Source organism: Leptonychotes weddellii, chromosome 2, assembly GCF_054177405.1.
Source record: "Leptonychotes weddellii isolate Sample4059 chromosome 2, ASM5417740v2, whole genome shotgun sequence".
In the NCBI taxonomy this organism is placed as follows: Eukaryota; Metazoa; Chordata; class Mammalia; order Carnivora; family Phocidae; genus Leptonychotes; species Leptonychotes weddellii.
Genome location: NC_138370.1, coordinates 17,305,757 through 17,327,316, shown reverse-complemented (window position 1 = coordinate 17,327,316; position 21,560 = coordinate 17,305,757). Strand labels below are relative to the sequence as shown.

The window sequence follows — 21,560 nt, the reverse complement described above, 5'->3', positions numbered from 1 at the left end:
TGCCCAAATTAAAAAAAAATAAAATCTCCCAAATAAGTATTTTTAAAACAAAATTACCAATCATCGACATATATAAGAAACCATTTCTGAAGCCTTTATTTACAAAAGCTTTAAAAACAAACAATACCCTCTGTTTTGCAAATAACATTTTGTTTAAAAAGGACCACCCAGTTACAGCATTGTAATACCATGAATAAAGAATGTACAAAGAAAACAAACCAATGTGGCTAACATTTTAAGATCTGCTAGTATTACTGATTGAAATGTAGATAACACACATCATAACTTGTAGTCTATCATTTCAGGGAAGAGTTAATGATTACCAAAATGTCTTCCTACACATGCTCTGGTCTGGTCACATATTCTGCATGGCTAAATATTTCACAGTCTCTTTTGTCAATATATATAAAATAGATTGCAAAGATATACACAAAAAAATAAACAAGCATTACACTCCTCAGGTAATTTTAATTAGCTATATATAGATAGCCATATATATACACACATATACGGCTTTATATATAGAATATATTTTTGTATTTTGTTGTTTTGCACCAAATCTCTCCATTATTTATCTTTGTAACAACTATGAAAGCACAATTTTTTGTCTTCTAATTTAATTTGGTACAAAATATACCTAAAGACTTGCTATCTTTGGACTTTAATGAAATTGATTTGTTGAATCTACAAAGCAAGAGCATCGTAAGTATGGCTATAAAATTTTTAAAAAATTAAAAATAAGGGTAAACAGTGACAGAATAAAAAGCAGATCAAAGGGAAGTGTGCTATCATAAAATAACTGCAGCTTTAATTATCTTGGATGCCAGTTTCCCGGCAGACATTAAACATCCAATCACAAGGGATCTTTCCTGAAGGGTGTAAAGCTGGTTTGAAAAATTCTTCAGTCACAGAGCAGCCTACACATGCCAATGAGAAACTGACAGACACTAGATGTGCTTGGAAGATTAAACACTACGTACAGAAACAGCAGTGACTAAGCTCCTCAGTAGTTTTTTGTCTTTTTTTTTTTTTTTGTAGTCTTGCTGAATCAACCGTTTGCACAACGCATGTGCTATTTCCGTGGGTCAAAAACAAGTAAATATCGTATAAGGTTGGCAGATGGTCATTTTTCCAGCTAAGGAGCAAGAAAAGCGAAAGTTTCTGATAAAACAGAGGATTTGAGTCAGAATCACTCTCTAAAGTGCAAAATTGATGGTCCACAATCTCAAATAGCTAAAATTTTCCTGCAGAATGGAAGGGAGACATGAAACAGGGAAATAAATTACAGTCAGTGCTAGTTAATTTAGGAAGGGGGAAAAACAAACCAAGCCCAAGCAGGTAAAGTTTATCAAAATATTCAATATGATGCAGTTTTCCCCACTCTCTGTCACACATGCCTGCTAACAAGTATATTAAGTTAAGGCCAAATTTAACCTGAATGCTTTTCTATTTATTAAGATCTGAGATAGGAATGGTCATACTACTACTAAAAGGCAGAAAATAAAATGGGCTATGAAAAAAAAAAATAGTATTATCTATTGTTCAAGGGATTCAACCAGAGATAAAACCTATATACAAGCTGTGTATAGCTCAAATAAAAATAAAAGGACTATTTCATGTCATGACTGCTTGTTGGCTTCCTCTTCATATGCATTCCCTGTGCCATTCTGTACATAGGATGAACCAGAACCAAGGCCATACAAATGACCACAATATTTGGCATCATCAATATGATCTTCAAAGAACATCTAAAAAGGAATTTTGGGGAAAAAAAAAAAAGATAATTTTAACCAAAAGGTACCACTGGTAACTTATATTTCAGCAATGTAAGTACTGACTGTTCATTAACTACAATGACAGCTCTTTTCTATGGTGCTCCTTTGAGGCCACACATTTTAAATTCAATGAGTAAGATTAATGTTCTCAAGAAGTACAGAGCTCAAGAGAAACCAAAGAAAAAGATTACAAAAAAAATGTATAAACATGTGTCTTTCCTATTAACATTTAGATCAATTTTATGAGAGTTTGTAATCATGGAAAAATGGCAGGCATTTTTATTCCATTAATATAACAATACTCAACGGTGAAAATGAATGAATATTGCCAATGACGGGAGAAAAAAGTTTAGCCTTATAAGTAGCCTTGAGTCTACATGCACAGCTGAGTTGGCTGAAAACAATCAAACCCTAAACACGTTCTGGACAGTAAAAATCTGAACATCCACACTAGGTTATTCTTGAAGCATCCAAGGAATATAAAGATAAATTTGTAGCAGAGAATGCACCATTAATTGAACCATTAAGGTATTTTTTAAAATGAAAGCTGAAAATTCAAAAAAATTGTTTTGATTCTCTAACGTGGCACTGGAAAGAAGTACAAAGTATTAACTTGTCATGAAAAGAACAGTCCAAATCGCTTCTGATTCAATACTTGGCAGAACAACTGTTATGCTTTCTATTATTAATACAACTGCTACAAAAGTTTTAAATTTCCAGACAGTTCTCAGTCAATTCTTGAGTGTCTAAGAGGATATGCTCAAAAGAATTCTATAGTTATATTTTACAAAAAGGAAAACTTTCTTTTCTTTGCATTTAATTTACAGTGAGGTATGCCTGCATCTATCACTCCATTACATAAGCTGGGAGGAGACTTGGCCTTGTTCAATTCCACTCTTCCACACCGAGCTTTATATTCAGTACTGCCTTTGCCATTAAGGGGCTGTGCTCATTATGATTTTTGATTCAACTACTTCAGATTTACTTAACCACTTGAGAATTCAGAACCTCTTCGTAAGATTCAATCTACTAAAAAGCACTATGTCAGCACTACTCTATAAACCCTCAAAGTGCTGAAAAATGGCAGGAGCAAATGGTATTTTACCAACAGTTTAATGCCTACAAGAAGACAATGCCGGGGAAACCTAACATGTAGATTCCTTGACTTGGCAGCAGCAGCCCTGATGTGGTCCTACACAGAGAATTCTGGAGTCCTCCCGCTAGTGATGTGTGTGTGTCCTTGGAGAGAAGTTACTAGCCTCTGGCTTCAGTTTTCTCATCAAGAAATAGTATGGTTGGACCTACATGATTCCTAAGGTAGTTTAAACTGTTTCATTTTTCAGTCTATGAAGAAATCATTTTTTCACTGCCCTGCGAACTACATTTCAAGAGGACTTATTTTTGAACACTTATTCAAGTGTGTTGGACACAGCCTACATGCATCTCTAACCAGATCTTCATTTAATGAGCACTTATTGCCCAAAAACTTTTGCCGTTAGATTTTAAATGTTCTCAACCTAACAACCAACTGAGAAAAAGGCACTGATGTCTTCATACTTCTCTCATTTTGAAAAAGGCCATTCCCGTGAGCAATGAATCAGATCCTGCTTGATGCTGTGGTCCTATCCGTTCCAGCTCTAACTGTTCAGCAACTTCCTGTAAACCACCCTAGAAGAAAGAAAACCTGCCTGTCAACACAGGAACAGTACAATGCCCAAATTCACAAGTTACCTAACCTAGACACTGACCAAAATATAAATGGACTTTAGCATGTAAAGATGGACCTTATGAAGATCAGAAAAAAAAAGAATGTGAATTACAAATTGAAGTATTTGTTGAATATGGGAAAAGTTTATAATTTAATAGAAAATGAGATCCTAATTGGGAAAATGTATCTTCATCATATGCTTTAAGGCACGTGACAGACAAATAACATTCCTAAAGATTTGGGGGAAGCAGATCCTATACAAGGGAACAGGTGTACAGGGGAACATTTATCAAGTACATTCAGTCAATCCATCCATCAATATAAAAATGACCATTGGCAGTTCCTCTCAAACTTTCCTAAGCTTTTCACCAACCCATCTCTAAGTAGTTTATCTATATAATTTGTACAAAACAAAGCTATTATGACTAACCCAATCCTTAAAAATCCACTAAGTGCTTAATTATGGTTTTGTTAAAAAGAGTATGCTGTTATAAGAATACAACTCCTTAGGAGGGTCTAAATATTTGCTTATTTTAATATTGCCAGGCTTAAAAAAGAGAGTGAAAGGGAAGAAGAGAAAAAGAATAAAAGACAAAAGTAAGGAAGGAAGAGAGGGAAGGAAAATAATGGGGGGGGAAATAGGAGGTAAGGCAAGAAAGATCAGGACAAACAAAACAGACACAAATTCCTCCCTAATTGTTAAGGCAAAGGAGACCTCCTCTGCTTCACAGCTTGAAACAGTGCTCTGCACAGACAGCTCTTACTTCTGTGCTAAAAATAACATGAGGATTAAGTATCATTAGCAGCTGCTTAGGAGAGCAACACAATAGGGGCATTCAGCATGACTGACCATAGATCAAAAAGCACCTTTGTCATTAACCTAAATTTAACACTACAGCTCACTCAGGGCATATTTAGAATATCTGGTGTACTTAGAAATCTTCCAATTTCATACACATAGTGAGCAATAATTTGATCCTGTTCCTAAAATATGTCATTGTAGAGACAGGTCAGATTTTAAAAAGCACTTCCAAAGCCAGATTAAAACATCTAGGCCATGGATTCTCAGCATGTAATGCTTTCAGGGGGTGGACTGAGTTTCTACAGTAATCAGGCTATCCTACTTCAAGTTCACTTGAGTCACAGAGAGAAGTCTCTTCAAATTGCACACAATCCTACTGCTCTTAGGTGCTACAAACATGGAGTAATCTTCCTTAAAAATTTCCCCAGTTATATGCCATATTCTCTAATAAGGCAAGCAAACTTTGGCTAAAAGACTACTTCTCTTCTGATTTTAAGTTCATCTGTCAAAAGCAAAGTTTCCTTATTCAACTCCTACATTGTTTCTTTCTGCTTAAAAGTAAAGCTCTTAAATTTTTACCATCTCCTAAAAGTGTAACTTTATTTGCACTTCTAAAACCTGGTAGGAGAATGTGATAAACCTGATGTAGGTTCTACCAAGCAGCCACTTACCTAAATGTGCATTTTAGTTGCAGCTTAAATACAAACACAGCTGGAGGGCAAAAGAAAAAAAAAAAAACCCTTCTATTCCTTGGGAGTCTGTGCCACCACTGGTGAATTCGTTCTCAAACTGAAGGAGCACTTTACATATTAAAGAAATGTTCCTTTTGAGAGAATTCATGTTCAGAAGTAACATTATTACACATGCATTCATCAGTGTCAGAATGTAAGCTTCTGTCTAGACAGGACCTACGCATTTATAGTAGCACTAAGATCTTGACATCTTTCGGGCCAGGAAAAAATCTTTTAGCCATGTAAATTAATCCTAGGAACATGATCTATGATTAGAACCAACAAAATAATTTTTTTCAGGGAAAACTATTTACTGCATTACTAACTACACTGCTGGCCACCTCCGATTTTATCTTGCATGGATAGACTGTGCGCATGTTGGGCAGTGTGAACTTGCACTTCTGTGCATGAGAGCCTCGCTAGTCCTCACATTTTTGTGCAGGTTTATGATTTTAATCTGGCAATGATGAAAATCTGATTCTTGGTTTGAATTTTGTTGAAAACTTATTCTGCCAATATATGCTGAAACTTTGAAAAAGGATTTCCTACAAATTACTTATGCAACAAAAAGAATCAAATGACCAGATAATGTAATTGCATTTAATATAAAACTTAAAATATGGCTTAAAACAACATCCCAGGCTAAAATCTTATTTATTAGTCACTCAGTCTAAATAGTGTGTAGATTACAAATAGCCACTTAAAAAAGCCTTACTTTGAGATTTTTGCAGCTCTTCATGAGGTATTTCACATCATAAATGACAGGAAAAAATAATCGAAGGATCTCAAAGAAGTCAAGTTCTTCTTCAGGCAAGTTAGAGTTGGTCAGGATTTTGATTAAATAGCCAAAGTCATAACCACTACAAAAGGGTTAAATACAGAACAGAGACATATGAATACCACAGAGATGAAAAAATATTTTGATACAGATTTTAAGTGAGCCACAACTGTAGGTCAAAAAAGGAATCAACCAAACACACACACACACACACAAAGAAAACAGACATGTTTGTAATGATAATGGGAAAATGCCATCATCTTACCAACAGTGATATGAACTTGTCACTATTATTCAGATATCAGCATACAAATCTATACTAGCATCTCAAGCCTGCAGTCACTAGATTACTATTTTGCTGATCTCTAAAGGAAGAACTCTTTAAAAAATTATCAAACCACCCACAGATGTCTCAAAAAATTTTAAATAACTACGGAAATGGAAAAATAAATATGAATGGAAACGTGGCTAAAGACGTCAAAAGGTAGCAGATTGGCAAAAATAATACAACTCTTCCCATATTTTACATAAAGAGGTCATATGCTTCAAAACCCAGAGTGGGGTGCCTGGGTGGTTCAGTCAGTTAAGCGTCCAACTCTTGATCTTGGCTCAGGTCACGATCTCACGATTGTGAGTTCAAGCCCCACATTGTTGTGCTCCACACTGGGTGTAGAGCCTACTTAAAAATTAAAAACAGAAAAACAAAAACCCAAAGAGTAATTCCCTAATGGAAGTATTTTCATTTCCTTAAATGATTTTATCATTCTCTTCCCTCAAAATTCTGTTCCTATCTCATACGGCTCCTCAAGATATACTAATGGAAATGCTGCACATAGAAGAAATAAAAGTAGTAAACACTGAGAACTACTATCCAGAGAATAAAACACCAACTCCCACACTTTCAAATCAAGATCTCCCATCTCCATTGTTTTTGTTCCATAGCTGTGTATGTCCCCACGTTCCTGTGCCATAATTACACACTTTTTTCCCTATCTACCTTTCCTTCAAGGACAAGATGCCTTCCCTGAAGAGTCTAGCTCCCAGTGATTTCTTATACAAGCTCTTTTCTTGTACTACCCTTTAAAATGCATTATTGTTTTCTCCACTAGTCTAGGAGGAATCACATTTTTAAAAATATCTTAAAATCTTTTACTTCAAATAGCTTGAAATCAGTACATATTTGGTGAGAGATGGTATTAACATATCTTTTGGGGGGATACAAACAAAATTTCTATTAATGTTCAGAATTACTTCTAATTTTAAAAAGAAAAAAAGAAGCTTTACCATTGAAGACCGTTAAGGAATAAGCAATTAATGGCAGAAACCTTTAAATTTCCGGTAATTGGCAAGAAAGTGACTGCTATCTAAAGAGAAGTCAATACAGCATTTGCTTACTACTAGTAAAAGACTGTACAAGAATTCAGGATTTATAAATATCTTAAACTAGTCTTTATCTCCTAGAAATAGGTTAGAATATGATGAAAATATTTAATGACATTTAGAATAAAATCTTAACATACCTTGACAAATACTGGAGTCTAATTTAGAGTCTACAATCTAAGAAGACATGAACCCTTTGTTTTTGTTTATCTTAATAACCCCAATGCCTAGAATGCAGTATTTGCTCAGAGTATTTTTTGAGTGAAAGAATAAGTCATATACAGCAAAAGGACGGGACGATGCTTTCTATTCATAACCAGAAAAGCCAAAAAACCAAAAAACAAACAAAAAAAACCCACCAAAAAACCCCTGAAAAACATTGCTCAAGTAAAAGAGACTTCAGTCTTGTCTCCTGAGATATAGGCTCAAATGGAGAACAGAAAGAAAAGATGACAGGTGACAATTAGTATGTTCAATACCTTCAACTCAAAAATTACTGCCTAGTACTACATCAGAGTTTGCAATATGAACAGTCCTTCATTATACTCATTCCAGAGGCCAGAGTTGGAAATTCTAAAGCATGCAGGAGACTCTATTTTTTAAAAAAATGTCTGAAATGGACCTAATATAAGAACATTAATAGAAGGCCAAATAAAATAATTCCCAAGGCCACTTTTAGTCCCTGTGCTTCCTGTTTATTTAGTGTACCTCAATAGAAAAACTCTTTACCTGGAAGTCTATTTTTACAAAATGGAACTAATTCCCTTTCTAGAAATTCTCTTTAACAATCCAGTTTTATTTTATAATAAGAATTAAAAATGACCATTTACTGAAAATTTATTGTGTGTAAAACCTTTTACCAAAATGCTCTAAATATATTATTGGTCATTACAACAAGATATTTACCTAAGTGATGTCTACCTAATAACTCCTCTTTAAAAAAACATTAAAATCCACCACCCCCACCCACTCCTAACATTCTCTTTGCTGTTTTTTTTCTCCATAGCACTTATGAACATCTAACAAACCACAATATAAATTTCATCATTTAAAAAAAATTGCCTACTCCCACCAGAATATAAACTTCACGAGGATGAGGATTTTAGTCTGTTTTGTTCACAGCATAATTCCTAGAATCTTATACCAGAGTGCTTGGCATTGGTAGATATTAAATAAATATTTTCTTAATGAATGAATGGTTTCATTCTAAGTCCCAGAAATGTTAAATAACCCTTGGTAACATTGATTCCAAATGGCATTGCTGGATTTAAACCAAGATCTACTTTGTCAGCCTCTTTCCACTACGCAATACTGTCTCTCTCATTGGCTAAAAATGAAACACATACCTTTAAATTAACCCTTAAGTAGACCAACATTAGCTTCTTGAGAGGAAACTGCTACATGGCAGCCAGTTCCTTGTAGAACTAAGCCTGAAAGTACTGAAACAGTGACCCACACCAAGGAAATGGAAACACAAATGCTATTTTCAATGCAATCTTTTTACCTATGAAATGATAACCATTTGACCCCTTCGCAGAGGACCACTCCTGATGTCATAAGAAGTTCTGCAAAGTACTGGGTCTCAATTCCTTCCTCCTCATGTTTTTTAAACTGGATGCCAGATGTTGTTAGTAGCTCTATAGAGTCCTGGGCATACATGTCCTCCCTGGCAGGGCAAAAAGAAAGACAACCTTCAAATGTGCCATACTTCAAACAAACTGTTTTTCTCCCACTTACATCTACAACCTACAGTGCCAGAAACAACAAAACAGAGGATTGGCTTGGGTCCGATTATTCCAATGTTTCACATATAGAAAGGAAAATACAATTTAAATATTGTATGTAATAAGGTTATTATTTTAGAAAAGTGTTCAGTAAATCATCTTTCAAAACAGTCCAAGGGTGAGATTTTAATTTTTACTATCGATTCAATGTCATTAGCCTTTCACAAGTTAAATATATTTAACTGAAAAAAGGGTCTTCTACTCACCAGGAGCTACCACCACAAAGTGAACGACATGTTCTTTTCAGGGGCTTTAGTCTCAGCAGCCTTTTTATTGCTGCCAGATGGAGCTGTAGCCACAGGGGCGACAGCCTATATCCATCTCCCATGTCCCAGCAGCAACGGTAAGGATACCAAGAGGAAAACATCTTATATGGCTAAGTTAAAACTGCATTCCATCCTAAAGAAAAAGGAGTTTCCTCCTCTCACTAATGTTGAGCCTTTCAAATGGCTCCAATAAACAGTAAAATGTTTAAAATGAAAGACTGTGCTATAATAGCAGTAATTTCTTCTAACAATCTTAATCCTAGAAAATCACCTCCCAAAAATCAAGCCAGGAAATCTAAATATAAACCAACCCTTCAAGATTTTACTGAAGCCAAAAAGAAAGCCCTAATTTCTAAGCACAAACACACAGGTATCCAAAATGTTAAATTAAAAAAAGGATCAAAAGAAAGGTATAGGTTTCTGAGAATACATGAAAAGTATTTTATGCACTGCCCACTGCATTTTTTAATTTACTTTTTAAATTACAAGAATACTGGTTTCCACCACTTAACAAAAGAAAATTCTATTAAAAGCTTTAACAAAACTAAGCCAAAAGAAAAATTAATTTAGGTGAAAAGGTATTCTTACAGTCTATTCTTTGGAAATCGGTCTGCTTCTAAATGTCTTTGAAAAATAACAAAACATAATGTTGTATGGTACCAGATGGTAAATACACTTATTGTGGTGAGCACTGTACAATGTACAGAATCATTAAATCACTATGTTATGCACCTGAAACTAATATAACGTATGTGAACTATACCTAAATATAAAAATTTAAAAAACAAACAAAAACTAGCCACTGGAACATCTGAAAAAACAGAGGGGAACTGTAATCATCACTTTAGGTCAAAATTTCCCCCAGGAAAACCCTTTAGGAAGGATATCTGAATAAATCTAATACTAAACAACAGATATCATTGGCCTTATTACACTAAAAATATGTATCTTAAACAACTAAAATCTCACTCATCAGGCTCTGATGCTCACACTGAGAGGCATACTTTAGCAAATTATAACCAACCCAGAGTGTAAGATTCTTTCTCTAGGCTTACATTATTCTGGGCCATATACTCACTTTATCTTTATTTTAGTACACTCTACCAGAATGTAAGCTTCAAGACGGCAATTAATTTTTGTCTCTTTTGTTTAATGTCTATCACCACATCAAAAAACATATGAAGTAGAACAGTGAGTATTGCACTATTTAAGTCAGAATTTCCCAAACTTGCCCAATGACAGCAATCATCCAGAGAGCTTACCAAAAATATGGATTCCCAGGTCCTCTACCTAGACCTATTGAATCACAACATCCAGGAAAAAGATCTGGGTAAGTACCTCAGGTGTTTAATGATCAACAAGTTTGGTTTAAAAAAAAAAAAATGCGTAAAATTACTTCTCTTTTTTTCTGTATAGTTCACATAACTCAATGCAGATTAAGCTAATGTACTATCATTTAAATTTCTTTGGAGTAAATATTTTAAAACTTGGAACCAATTCCATGCTTTATAATGCCCAACTCATTAGAAGAGAAAGCTGAAAGCTCCATACAGATAGGCTAATAAAACTCTAAATAGGATAAAGAAAATTTCCTGCTGGTAGGGAAACTCCATAATTGTTACAATTTAGTTCTCCAAATCAACAGACTGTCCCCTTCCCACAGTATCCACCACTTCAAGTTTTGAAATCATTCCTCACCTTCAAAAATCCTAGTACATGTAGGAATATATTAAAGGATGCAAATCTCAAAAAAGTCATCAAAACATTGTTTAGTCAAAAAATGTAAGGACTGCTGCAGGTGCAGGGATTGGCTTACTGATTAGAACAATCTGTTCAGAACAGCAATGAACAGTCATGTAATTGCTCCTAACACTAACCAACTACTGAAGTTTAAGGTGGCAAAATATCCAGGTATAATAACTGAACGGGAGTGAAAGCCACATACAAATCCCTAAAAAAAGTTTTCCCAAAAAGCAGAGATACAAGGCTACTCAAACTATATCCTAAAAACAGAAACTAACTTAACTAGGTATGTTAAATCCAATAAATATATTTTTCACCGTTTTTTAAAGTAGGCTCCACGTCCAACATGGGGCTTGAACTCACAACCCCAAGATCAAGAGTCACACTCTCTATGGACTGAGCCAGCCAGGCGCCCCTACTTTCTGACCTACCTACAAGTATAAACTTAGCCTACTACACAAATTGACATTTTTAAACACAGCAGATTAAATATTTTACAATTTGGAAATGCTTTCCAACCTCAATCCATTCCTGGCTCACCATACATTTTATATTTTAAAACATGCACCCTATATATTTAAGTTTTGCTAAAAATCATGAGCAAAGGCAAACCAGGATACAGACTGTCACAAATGCATAAATGGTCACTAAACTTAATATTTAATGAACTCAAACCAAGAACACATAAGATGCTCAAAAAATCTGCAAAGACTATATGAAAGACAACAGGAACAGCCTGCAACTCCATACCTGACAACTGCCTTTTAGCCTTCAAATGCCTATGCATTATCCATAAAACAAAATCAAAACTATCCTTTGTTTGATTCTGCTGTTTTTTCCACTTACAGTCCTCCCTATATCTCCTCTCCTCTACCATTTTCCTTAAATGAGTTATCAGCTTCCTTTCTGTTACCACTGAACCCACAAGCTCCTGTAATCTCTATTACACTATTAAAATGATTCAAATACTAATTATTGCAATCATCAAATTGATGTTTTAGAAATTCGTTCTCATCTCCTTTGAGATAACTTTCTTCTGCACAGCTCATCAATATTCTACTTCAATTTTCATTTTACACATCAACTCCAAATTCAGTTTAGGGAGAATACATTGATCATTATCTAAATATCTAGCAATTCTAATTTTTGGACTTTGGCAATGGAGAGCAGACAGAAATGTTACAGGAACACTAAGTTGTAAAGACCATGACCAACCTTCCTCAACACTATATCCCTCACACCTAACACAGCTGCTGACACATTCTAGGTACTCAATAAATAAGTCAATTTTCATCTTTCTTCAAAATATCCAAGATTCTATTCATGGTACCCTGTCTTCATATTAGGTAGTCCCAGTTTTATCTTCCAAATAATTGTTTCCACTTAAATAGTACATTCTACTACATCCTTCTTAAAAATGTCTTCTTAGACATTAACATTAGTATAAATGGTAGCAAAACCTGGTAACAAGTAGCCCTCTCTGTATAAGAAAAAAATGTCTTTCAAAGATTATAATAATAAGGCAGTTGTTATCATAACGTAGTGTTTCTAGAAAAGGAAAATACCAATTTTACCAAAATGGGAGACATGGATGGGTCACTTCCTACTCATGTATTTATATCACAACAGTATCTCAGTTAAAAAAGTGTTTTAATGATCCAACTTGGGAAAAAAGTAACATAGAACAAATGAAATGGTGATGAACTAATTTTAAAAATGGTTATCTTTTGAGAAAAGGATAAGACAATTTTCAGTGTTTCAGAATTATAGTACTTATAAAAGGTTATTACCGGTTAGAATAGAGAGGAGTACTTTTTACCCTTGACAAGGTTCTGGTGTATATTATGAAATCCAACAAAGTAAAACAGAAAATGAGGCTAACCGCAATAAGCCATAGTACTGTACCACCGACACTACTACTCTCTAAAATCATCAGCCCTGCTTTTTAGATCTTATATGCTAAATATCACATTACTGTACAGAGAATGGGAGGTTCTCACATTGGCACTACTGTTAATTGTCCCATAGCTTCTTTAACTATTTTTTGAACCAGATTTAAGATCATATTACACAAGTACAAAAACACAAGTACAAGCTGTCAAATAGAAGGACACTGCAATGTTGTAACTTAATCAGAATTAAACTCACCTTAGAGTCAGTTTGTAAACAAACTGCTCTTACCCCAAAACACTAAACTTCCCTAAGCTATCAAGACATCAAGTAAGGAAATTGAGTTTCAACCTTGGGCTTGAGTTAGAATTCAGATTCTGAACAGTTTCTGAAAGAAATACCAAATTTAACGATACCATTACCTCTCTTATATGTAAGTTACAAGAGGTTTTGTGGGCTGATCGGGGACTGTAGCTATTATATAATTATATTGACTTGACAGGAAAATGCACCCAAGTTTCCAAGAAATGTCTTACTGCCCTTGACACATAATCTACTCACAAACTGGAGTTTGACTGTAATAAAAATCTCTTCACAAGAAGGATAATTACTACAACAAAGATGTATATATTTCAAACTGAACACAAAGTTTGAAAGTAAAACTGATGTAAGATTATTTTTTCTATCAAGAAGTGTTTTCAATACCCAAAGTTTTTCAGATTTCAAAAAAAGTGGCAGTCATACTTTTCAAACAACATCTTTAAAATTCAAAGTATCTGAATATACAGTCTTCTTTATCCTGGTTCTTTTGTCCCATTAGAAGAAATCTAGTCTTTTGAAATTTTAGGTTTTAAATATTTCTAGGATAACTGCGCCAAATTCAGTTAGCATTTCATTCACCATACTTGAGGGAAATCAATTCCTAAAATTAAGCTAAAAAAAGTTTGGGTTATATTTATTTCCCACTTACGTCAAATTAAATTTAAAATTAAACTGCCAAGTTGAAGTTCCTGGAGGATATTCTCCTTGCTCATTCATAAATGTCAGTCCTAGCTGAATTATCTTTAACAAGTCTACATTACATCGCAATAGTTGGTACTGATAGTCAGCATTGCTCCTGAATTCTCCAATAGGTCTTGCAACCACACCTGGAAACTCGGTGTCCTGTAAAATAGTTTTAAGATTCATTATTTACTAAATGATCAAAACCACAATCCACAAATTCTTAGAATAAATAATTTTTGGTTCAAGTCAAAGAATACTGCTATAGATAATATTCTACACATTCATCATATTCAAATACAAATTACCTTTTAACTATGAAGAGCGTTACTTTTTAGATCCATAAAATAAAACTCTACAAACTTAATGACTTTTTCTTACTTTAAATACTGTCAGTAAAAAATTATTATGTAGAAGACATGAATGATAAATGCACCAAGTACTCTATTCCCAAGGAAGAGAAAAAAATCATAAATTCATGTTTCTCAAAGGGTATGTGAAACTATGCTAACCGTATGCCAGTGTTAAAACAAATGAAGAACTGGTTAAAAGGAATGGAAAATGCATCATACTTTCCAAGCATTTCTGAGGCAAGGTTTTTCTAAATATCAAAACTCTCTTAATTTCTTGGGCTAAAATAGCACTCTCTCTATACTTTAGAGAAAATATGTCATCAAAAATTGCATGATACCCACTTATTCCTGAAGAACGTTATCATGTCTATAATGTCACTCCTTATCATCTGAGAAATGATCACTATATATTTTTGTGGGATAAAAAACAACTTCAATTCTAATTATGGGTAAGTATACCTTTATTAAATAGGTTATCTATGTACACTCGAATATTCGTATTTTCACCAACCTGCCCCTCCCCACAGAAGTACATTTATTTATTTGCATTAAAAATACTGAGGAAATGATACTATATCACTTTAATTTTAAAATTCAAACTGGGAAGCTAAGAACAAAATCTGAATACCAAATCACTATGAAACAGTAAAGAAATTAAAACTCTAAAGTCAGTCCAACTCAACAACCACTTTACTGGATATTTTGTGTTATGCTAGGTGTGTTGTGGGAGAGAAAGGATGACTAAGGCACTAACCCCTTGCTTAGCAGAACTTACAATATGGAAAACAATACGGTAACTATAATAGATGTACAAAGTACAGCAGATAAAGCAACAAAATAATTAACTGAATAGATGGTCTAGGTAGATTGAATACTAAATGCAAAAGCAGAGATGCTTAACAGCACAGTGTATTCATCCAACTCCACTGATGATTAAAACAAACGACAAAAAACGTGCAGATTAACAATGTTCCACTGGGAGATCTGATTTTTTTTTTTTTTTTTTTTGAGAAAGACATGCAGGAGCTCCCTAGCTTCTGTGTGCTCATCTGGTATTATCAGTTAAGCCTTAAGTGTTGCTGGGAGCTAACCTGGCACTCACAGCTAGGTTCTAATGTTCTTCTGTTGTTGAGTATGAACAGTTTCACACTTCAACATCAGACAAGACCACTCTGTAATCGTGACTGAGCATAGACAAAAACATAAACATTGCCCAAACCACAAAAATGACCAAACATCCTTCTATCTTGGCTAATGTTAAGTAACTGTTGCTTCTTTATAGCTTTAGTCTCATTCCAGTCTTCTCTCATTCAAGACTTATTAAGATACCCTGTTATAGAATTACCACCCTTCTCAACAGCATCCAATTCAGAGCAAGGCACTGCCTTCTTAATCCCTCCCTAAAACCACCTGACAGAAGCTCAAATCCTAAAAGTCCTTTCTAACACTCTTACTCAAATGCCCCATGGTTCCAGTGGTATGCCTTTTCCCTCCCTCCAATGAGTAATAAACCCAATTTGTCACACTGCAGGAGTGTTCCTGGTGGTCTCTGGTTGGAGGACACTGACAAAATTTTCTTTTTATAATTAAATTAATCTCTACAGTAGTAACCAAATGGATTGAATTCAAGACTTTTAAAATCCCTCTTCCTCTTTTATCAGAAGCAATCTTAAGGATTTGATGATAGGCATACCATAGCAACGTAATTATATTTTCTGATAACTTGACGAATTTTCTTCATCTCTTCATCCAGGTTGCAAGCCCAAACTTCACAAATTCTTTGGCTATGATCTACAGTTGCTGCTGGCATAGTGAGGGCACAAGAAGTCTAGATGCCAAGCATCAAAATGTTATACTTGATTGAAGATTTGTTTGTTTCATAAAATACTTTATCCTTTATTTTTGTACCTGTCAAAATAAAAACCAGTGATAATAGAAATATGAATCATAGAAGAACTGAGTTGATACAAACCTAAAAGATTATTTATTCAAAATCCTTGATTTGTAAGAAAATCAGTTTGGGAAATGACTTGTCTAAAATCACACATCTAATCAGTAGGGAAAAAAGAACTGCAACATAAGTTTTCTGGTTCTAATATCAATGTTAAGTAAAAACTGTTTTTTATGTGTACATACTAATCATTTTTTAAAAATTTAACATTAAAGATTACTCTGAATTCAACTCACTCTCCAAATAAAACTTTATAAAGACATCTATTTCCACATAGAAAATGAAAAGTTAAATAGTGATATAATGTGACGGGATCAGATATTATTAGGACAAAGGTAATGTTTGCTTTTACTCATTAACAGAACATTCAAAATCTGATTTGATTACAAAATCTACTTCAGTAGCATTTATTCAAGTCCGATTAGAAGGGACTTTTTAGTAAACCAACAACAACAACAACAACAACAAAAAACCAGAAAAAGCTCTTTCTGAAAAATAAGTAACAGCAACAGAAACTGAATGTCCATAACTGCAGGAGGGAGAAAGGAAGCAATAGGGTGTAAGCATTTCAAACTATTTCTAATTTCCTAAAAACCTGAGCATAAACATACATCTATTGTTTCTGGTCCATAAACAGAGTATCATGCCACATAAAGAGTACAGACCAACATTTTGATTCTTGGACAGAAAAATTCCAAATGCTCCTTCATTTTTCAGTTTGAAAAAATCCTAACAAGGGTAAAAAAGGGAATTATGATACCCCCCCCAAGCACTTCAGTCACAAATGTAACCTCAAGTCCTCTAAGAACAGAAACCAAAGATCTAGGGAACCCCTCCCTTATTACCCTCCCCACTCCGCTAAACACACACACACAAACTTTAGAAAGACCCTGTAGCTTAACATTGCTTTTTCCACCTCTCTCTCTACTACAATTCCAGAAGCCCCGACGAGGCACCAGAGGCCTTCTCATTACTAGAGATACAATCTCCGTACTGCAGGCTCCCAAAAAAACGAAGACAAAACAGAGCCACTCAAATCATAGATAACTCTCTTCCCCGGCAAAGGGCCAGCGTGAAGGTGCTTGATAACCATTTACTGGGGCCAGACTGACTCCCAAGCACTGCTGCAAGAAGAAATACGAGGAGCTGAGGATCTAGGCCACCGCCCTCCACTCCCAATTTCCGTCCAACAACGTCGAAGCCCCAGGTACAAAGCCTTTACGTCATCAGCCCGCGCCACCCCCTTGACATACCCTCAGCCCGTTACCCTGCCCCCCTCCACCCGCCGTCGAGCTCTTCCTCCGCCAGCCGCGTTCCAGCTGGCGCCATCGCTCACCCTCTGAGATTCATCGTTCCCGCCCCCTTTCTACTTCCCCAATCCGCCCCTCCCCCCGGCAGACGCAAGATCTACTTGTGTCGCTGAGCCCGCGCTCCTCCTCTTCCTCCTCGCCATAGAGACAGCAACCAGCGGCGGTGGCGGTGGCGGTAGCGGCGGCAGCAGCGGGTGCCCCATAGACACCTCACTCCCAGCAAAAGGGAAAGGGGAGCCGGGGCAGCGCCGCACCGTGCTGCGCCGTCGCTTCTCGCACGTCCTGGCGGGGGCGCTAGGTGATGACGCGACACGCAGAGAGGGCGGAGCACGCAGGTGACGGAAGCAGGGGTGGTGGAGCGTTTGGCTGTCAGGCTACCGCACTGACTGGTTTGGGCGTCGGGACCGTGAAGGTAGAGCTCCCCGTCCCGGGCGGCTACTTTCCTCTCTCTAGCTGCCCACAGTCATAGTGTTTCGCCCAGGACCCAAGGACCCCTCAGCCGGGCTTGCTTAGAGAAGACGCCGCCCCCCAGCACTTGGGACCCTGGCGTCTCGGACTGCTCTTCCTGTCGCTGGGGAACTGCCGGGTTGAGCAGCTGGGAGAAGCAGGCCAGAGCCTTCCAGGGCCTCGGGCCCGGGGACCCGTGGAGGATGAGCTGGCTCTTTCCCCTGACCAAGAGCGCCTCCTCCTCCGCAGCTGGGTCCCCCGGTGGCCTCACCAGCCTCCAACAGCAGAAGCAGCGCCTCATAGAGTCCCTCCGGAATTCACACTCCAGGTGACTGGTCGCTGCCTCTCCGACCGGAGGAAAAAGTAGGGCGGGAGGGTGGGCTGGTCATAGCCTCACATAGCTCCTCAGGCCTGCTGCCCGCCAGCTGCCTCCTTTTGACATACCTCCCTTCGTCTTGGGTCACACGCTTGTTCTCCTATCTCTGACCCATGTTCAGGATTTTTCTCCGGATCCTTTCTCCCTCCCTCCTGCCTCACCACGGCTCAGCTCTTCCAGTTCTGAGTTATTCATCCCTCCTGACACATCACTTCTGGCTGTAATCTGTCTTAGGGTCTGTATCCAGTAGCCCTTGCTTTGCTCTGCTTCCTCACTAGCCTTTCCCTTTGCCCATCTGATTGCCACGTTAGCAGAATTGTTAAAGTACTGTACTTGGCTAAAAAGAATTGTAAAGAGTAAACTCCAGGTTTCACAGAGTGTAAAATTTGGGGGGTGGGGGAGTTGTTGTAACATGAAAGAGAAGCCAGAGGTTTTATCAGTGAATTCTTTTTGGTTGGGAATGACATACTCCATCTTCGTAAGTCTTTTAAGATTTACCCGGTTTCAGCAGCCTCGTCCCAATCTGGCAAACTACTAGTCTCTACATCTCATTTTATTATTCTTATTCCCACACCCAAGAATTGCCTTATATTCATGTTAATCTTTTGTCTTCTTATGAGTTGTTCATTTTCAGCATGGTCAGGTTAGAAATATGTTGCAATTCAAATTATTTCAAATTATTTACTGTAAACTTCAGCCTTTTATATTGCAAATCTTTGTGGCTTCTAATGGTTTACAAAAATTAGAACTGCCTCCTTTTATGGATTGTGCAAGTTTATTTTCTTAACAGTGTCACAGCATGTCTTTGTAAAGATGCCAACATCAGTCAGCCCTCTTTTTTTAAATAGACTTTTCATACATTTCAAAAACATATATTATGAGACTTTAATTCCTGTTGAATGAACTATTGGGGAGCATTTTATCTGTTACTTTTAATAATTTTTCCCAAGCAATTAAGTTACAGTGTAGAATAGTTTTAAATTAAATATGTTGTTAAAAGAAAAATTCACTGCAAAGTTAGTATGGCTAAAACAAGGGCTATTGCTGATTGAACTTCAGATGTTTCTTGATTCTTTGTCTCAATTCTGCTTGTTCAGAACTTTCAAAAGCTGAAAATTTATGGTATTTAACAGAAGAGTGGCATGCTATTTGTTTTAATGATGGCTTTCTTTCTGGAAAATTAAGTTCACAGAGTTCTTCAAGTCAATCTTACTCTTTTCCTTTTTTTTTTCCAAGTCAGTTTTTTTCTAAATAATGTTCTGTACTAACCTGTAAGAGCTACTCTTACAAGATATGCTTATAAAATAAGTTGACTCATTTTGAACAAGCATAACAAAAGTTTGTCTCCTTAGAAGGTATCAGTTTGGAAGATTGTTTATATACTGTACTAGTACTAGTATAACCAAGATACTTTTTAGAACCACACCTTTGGAATTAATTGCTTTTAAGCCTTTAGTATATCCTGTTAAATATTCTCACTGCTGGCAAATTTTTATTCTTTAAGATTGGAGTTGAACTTCTTAAATACTCTAAAGCTTCTTACTGCTAAGTTTAGTAAATGAGGGAAGTGACTAATCTGAAATTTCTTGTGTGTTTTTTTGGCCTCCCAAATAAGGTGACATCCTAAAACAAGAATTGCTAATCTAAGAAGTTCTGGAATTGGCTTAAGCTTTAAAGTTTTTTTATAAAAATACTTGTAGTTTTATTTTATTGAAATATTTCACATTTATAAACTATACTTGGATACTTTTGGAGACAGTTAGGTCATATACTTTCAGTTTTCAAGGAATGGTACACTGCCAGAAAAAAGTGTCATCCATCTATTCTTGTTAAATCTGCCATTTGAACTCATGACATACATTTTAAAGGTAGCTGGTAAAAATGATCTATGTGTGCAGTATATGATAATACGTTGCTTGGGTAGCCAGATTTCAGTACTATAACTGATTGTTGTGCAGTAAGACACTGTGATTGGTGATTTTGAAGGTGCATTCTGCAAAAGTTGAAAGAATGTTTCAGATGATATTTTAATGAATAATATAAAAATTTCCTAAATTATGAATATCCGTATCTTGTTGCATGGGGCCCACTTCCCTGATGTTTCATACTCTATCCCTTCTTCAGATATAAGGTCAACAGCTCTTCCTTAACAAGGAAAGTATTCAAATTCTGCCCTCCTCGGTAACCCTATTCTCTCTTATACCTTCCAATTCTTACCTTTTTTAACTCCTTATAATTCAAAAAATTCCATTTAGGAACTAGTCTGTGTGAGTCCCTTCCTTAAATAAATGTAAACTCCTTTTCTAGTTACCTTAAGAAATTCTTACCTCATCTTTATCAGGCCTCTCCTAAAGGTTAGCTGAATTTTATGTGTATTTCCTCATGTTAATCTTACTGGTAGGCAGGGCAAATGGGAAACTGTCATAGATGACAAACAAAAGTTTTAACCAAAGCATAACATGTTTGTCTACTATGAAAATGGAAACTGGAAGTTATGTAGACTAGGCTCAAGGAATATATTCCACCTTCTGAATAACAGTCATCACAATATTCAGTTTACTACTAACATTCCTGTCTTTGTGGGCAGGAGTAGAATTAGTTCTGTTGTTTCTTCTGCTTCCTAAAGAAGTTCACTTTGAAGGACACTCTTGCTTTCCCACCCAAATCCATTTTCCCTGACTCTTGAAAGAACAGTTTTTATCTGGGTTCCGAGTATGCAGAATGATATACCTGAGGGAGGCCGAGCTCAAATAACGATTGTTTATGGCAATCATTCACTGCCAGTTATCGTGGAAGAGGGACTCTTGACCTAAGCTTCTTCAATGGGAGTTGGAGGAGAAATCTGCTGGGGAGCTGCTCAAAACATTTTTTGAATAATAGAGATGTTCGAAAGGAAATTCTTATGTTTTGGATATTATTACATGGGCCATCTGGAACGGCTTGGATCATGAAAAACAGGCTGACTACTGAATGTGGTAGAGTAGAACGATGGAATGTCCATGATAATGATGTGAAATTGAATTAACCAGCCTTGGAACCTTTGATGCCTCTGGACTTAGTCCTTTTTAAGTTTAGTAACCCCTCACTGCTGTTTAAGCCACTTTGAACCTGGGTTTTCAATTACTTGCAATTGAAAATATCCCAAATGATACTCACTTATCCCAATATTTAAAGATTCTTCAGAAGTGAAGCTGATAATTATTTCCCTGCATTGCACTACAATCAGAAAATACTAAAAACTGATGTTCTTAACAGTTAACCATT

The 21,560-nt window shown here is 36.1% G+C and overlaps 4 protein-coding genes across 5 annotated transcripts in view; 3 read left to right on the top strand and 1 right to left on the bottom strand.

Annotated features, from left to right (window-relative positions):
* ZDHHC2 (zDHHC palmitoyltransferase 2) overlaps positions 1-15,866 on the top strand; it is a 79,223-nt gene extending 63,357 nt beyond the window's left edge. The window contains exon 14 of the mRNA XM_081808088.1: positions 14,520-15,866. The gene's annotated coding sequence lies outside the window, so the exon portion shown is untranslated. The remainder of the gene's footprint in view (positions 1-14,519) is intronic.
* The window catches only part of SLC7A2 (solute carrier family 7 member 2), a 363,691-nt gene that overhangs the window by 50,870 nt on the left and 291,261 nt on the right, over positions 1-21,560 (top strand). The window lies entirely within an intron of this gene.
* CNOT7 (CCR4-NOT transcription complex subunit 7) lies at positions 74-17,755 on the bottom strand. Its single transcript, XM_006744847.3, has 7 exons — positions 17,575-17,755; positions 15,906-16,120; positions 13,828-14,021; positions 8,679-8,840; positions 5,732-5,876; positions 3,333-3,443; positions 74-1,748 (listed from the first exon to the last, which is right to left on the bottom strand). Exons 2-7 carry the CDS (start codon positions 16,020-16,022, stop codon positions 1,620-1,622), a joined length of 858 nt encoding a protein of 285 aa, XP_006744910.1. The 5' UTR covers positions 16,023-16,120; positions 17,575-17,755; the 3' UTR covers positions 74-1,619.
* VPS37A (VPS37A subunit of ESCRT-I) overlaps positions 17,838-21,560 on the top strand; it is a 42,732-nt gene continuing 39,009 nt past the window's right edge. The window contains exon 1 of one of the 2 annotated variants that reach the window (XM_031040816.2): positions 17,838-18,248. In XM_031040816.2, the coding sequence (XP_030896676.1) occupies positions 18,124-18,248 (125 nt within the window). In that variant the 5' untranslated portion in view covers positions 17,838-18,123. The remainder of the gene's footprint in view (positions 18,249-21,560) is intronic. The other variant, XM_006744845.3, reaches the window with a different exon arrangement.

Coding starts and splice junctions, on each gene's coding strand:
- CNOT7 (XM_006744847.3), bottom strand. CDS start 16,022: ATGCCAGCAGCAACTGTAGATCATAGCCAAAGAATTTGTGAAGTTTGG. Junction 5,877..8,678: donor AAATGGTTATCATTTCATAG/GTAAAAAGATTG, acceptor ACCCTTTTGTAG/TGGTTATGACTTTGGCTATT. Junction 3,444..5,731: donor AGAGCTGCAAAAATCTCAAA/GTAAGGCTTTTT, acceptor TCTTTCTTCTAG/GGTGGTTTACAGGAAGTTGC.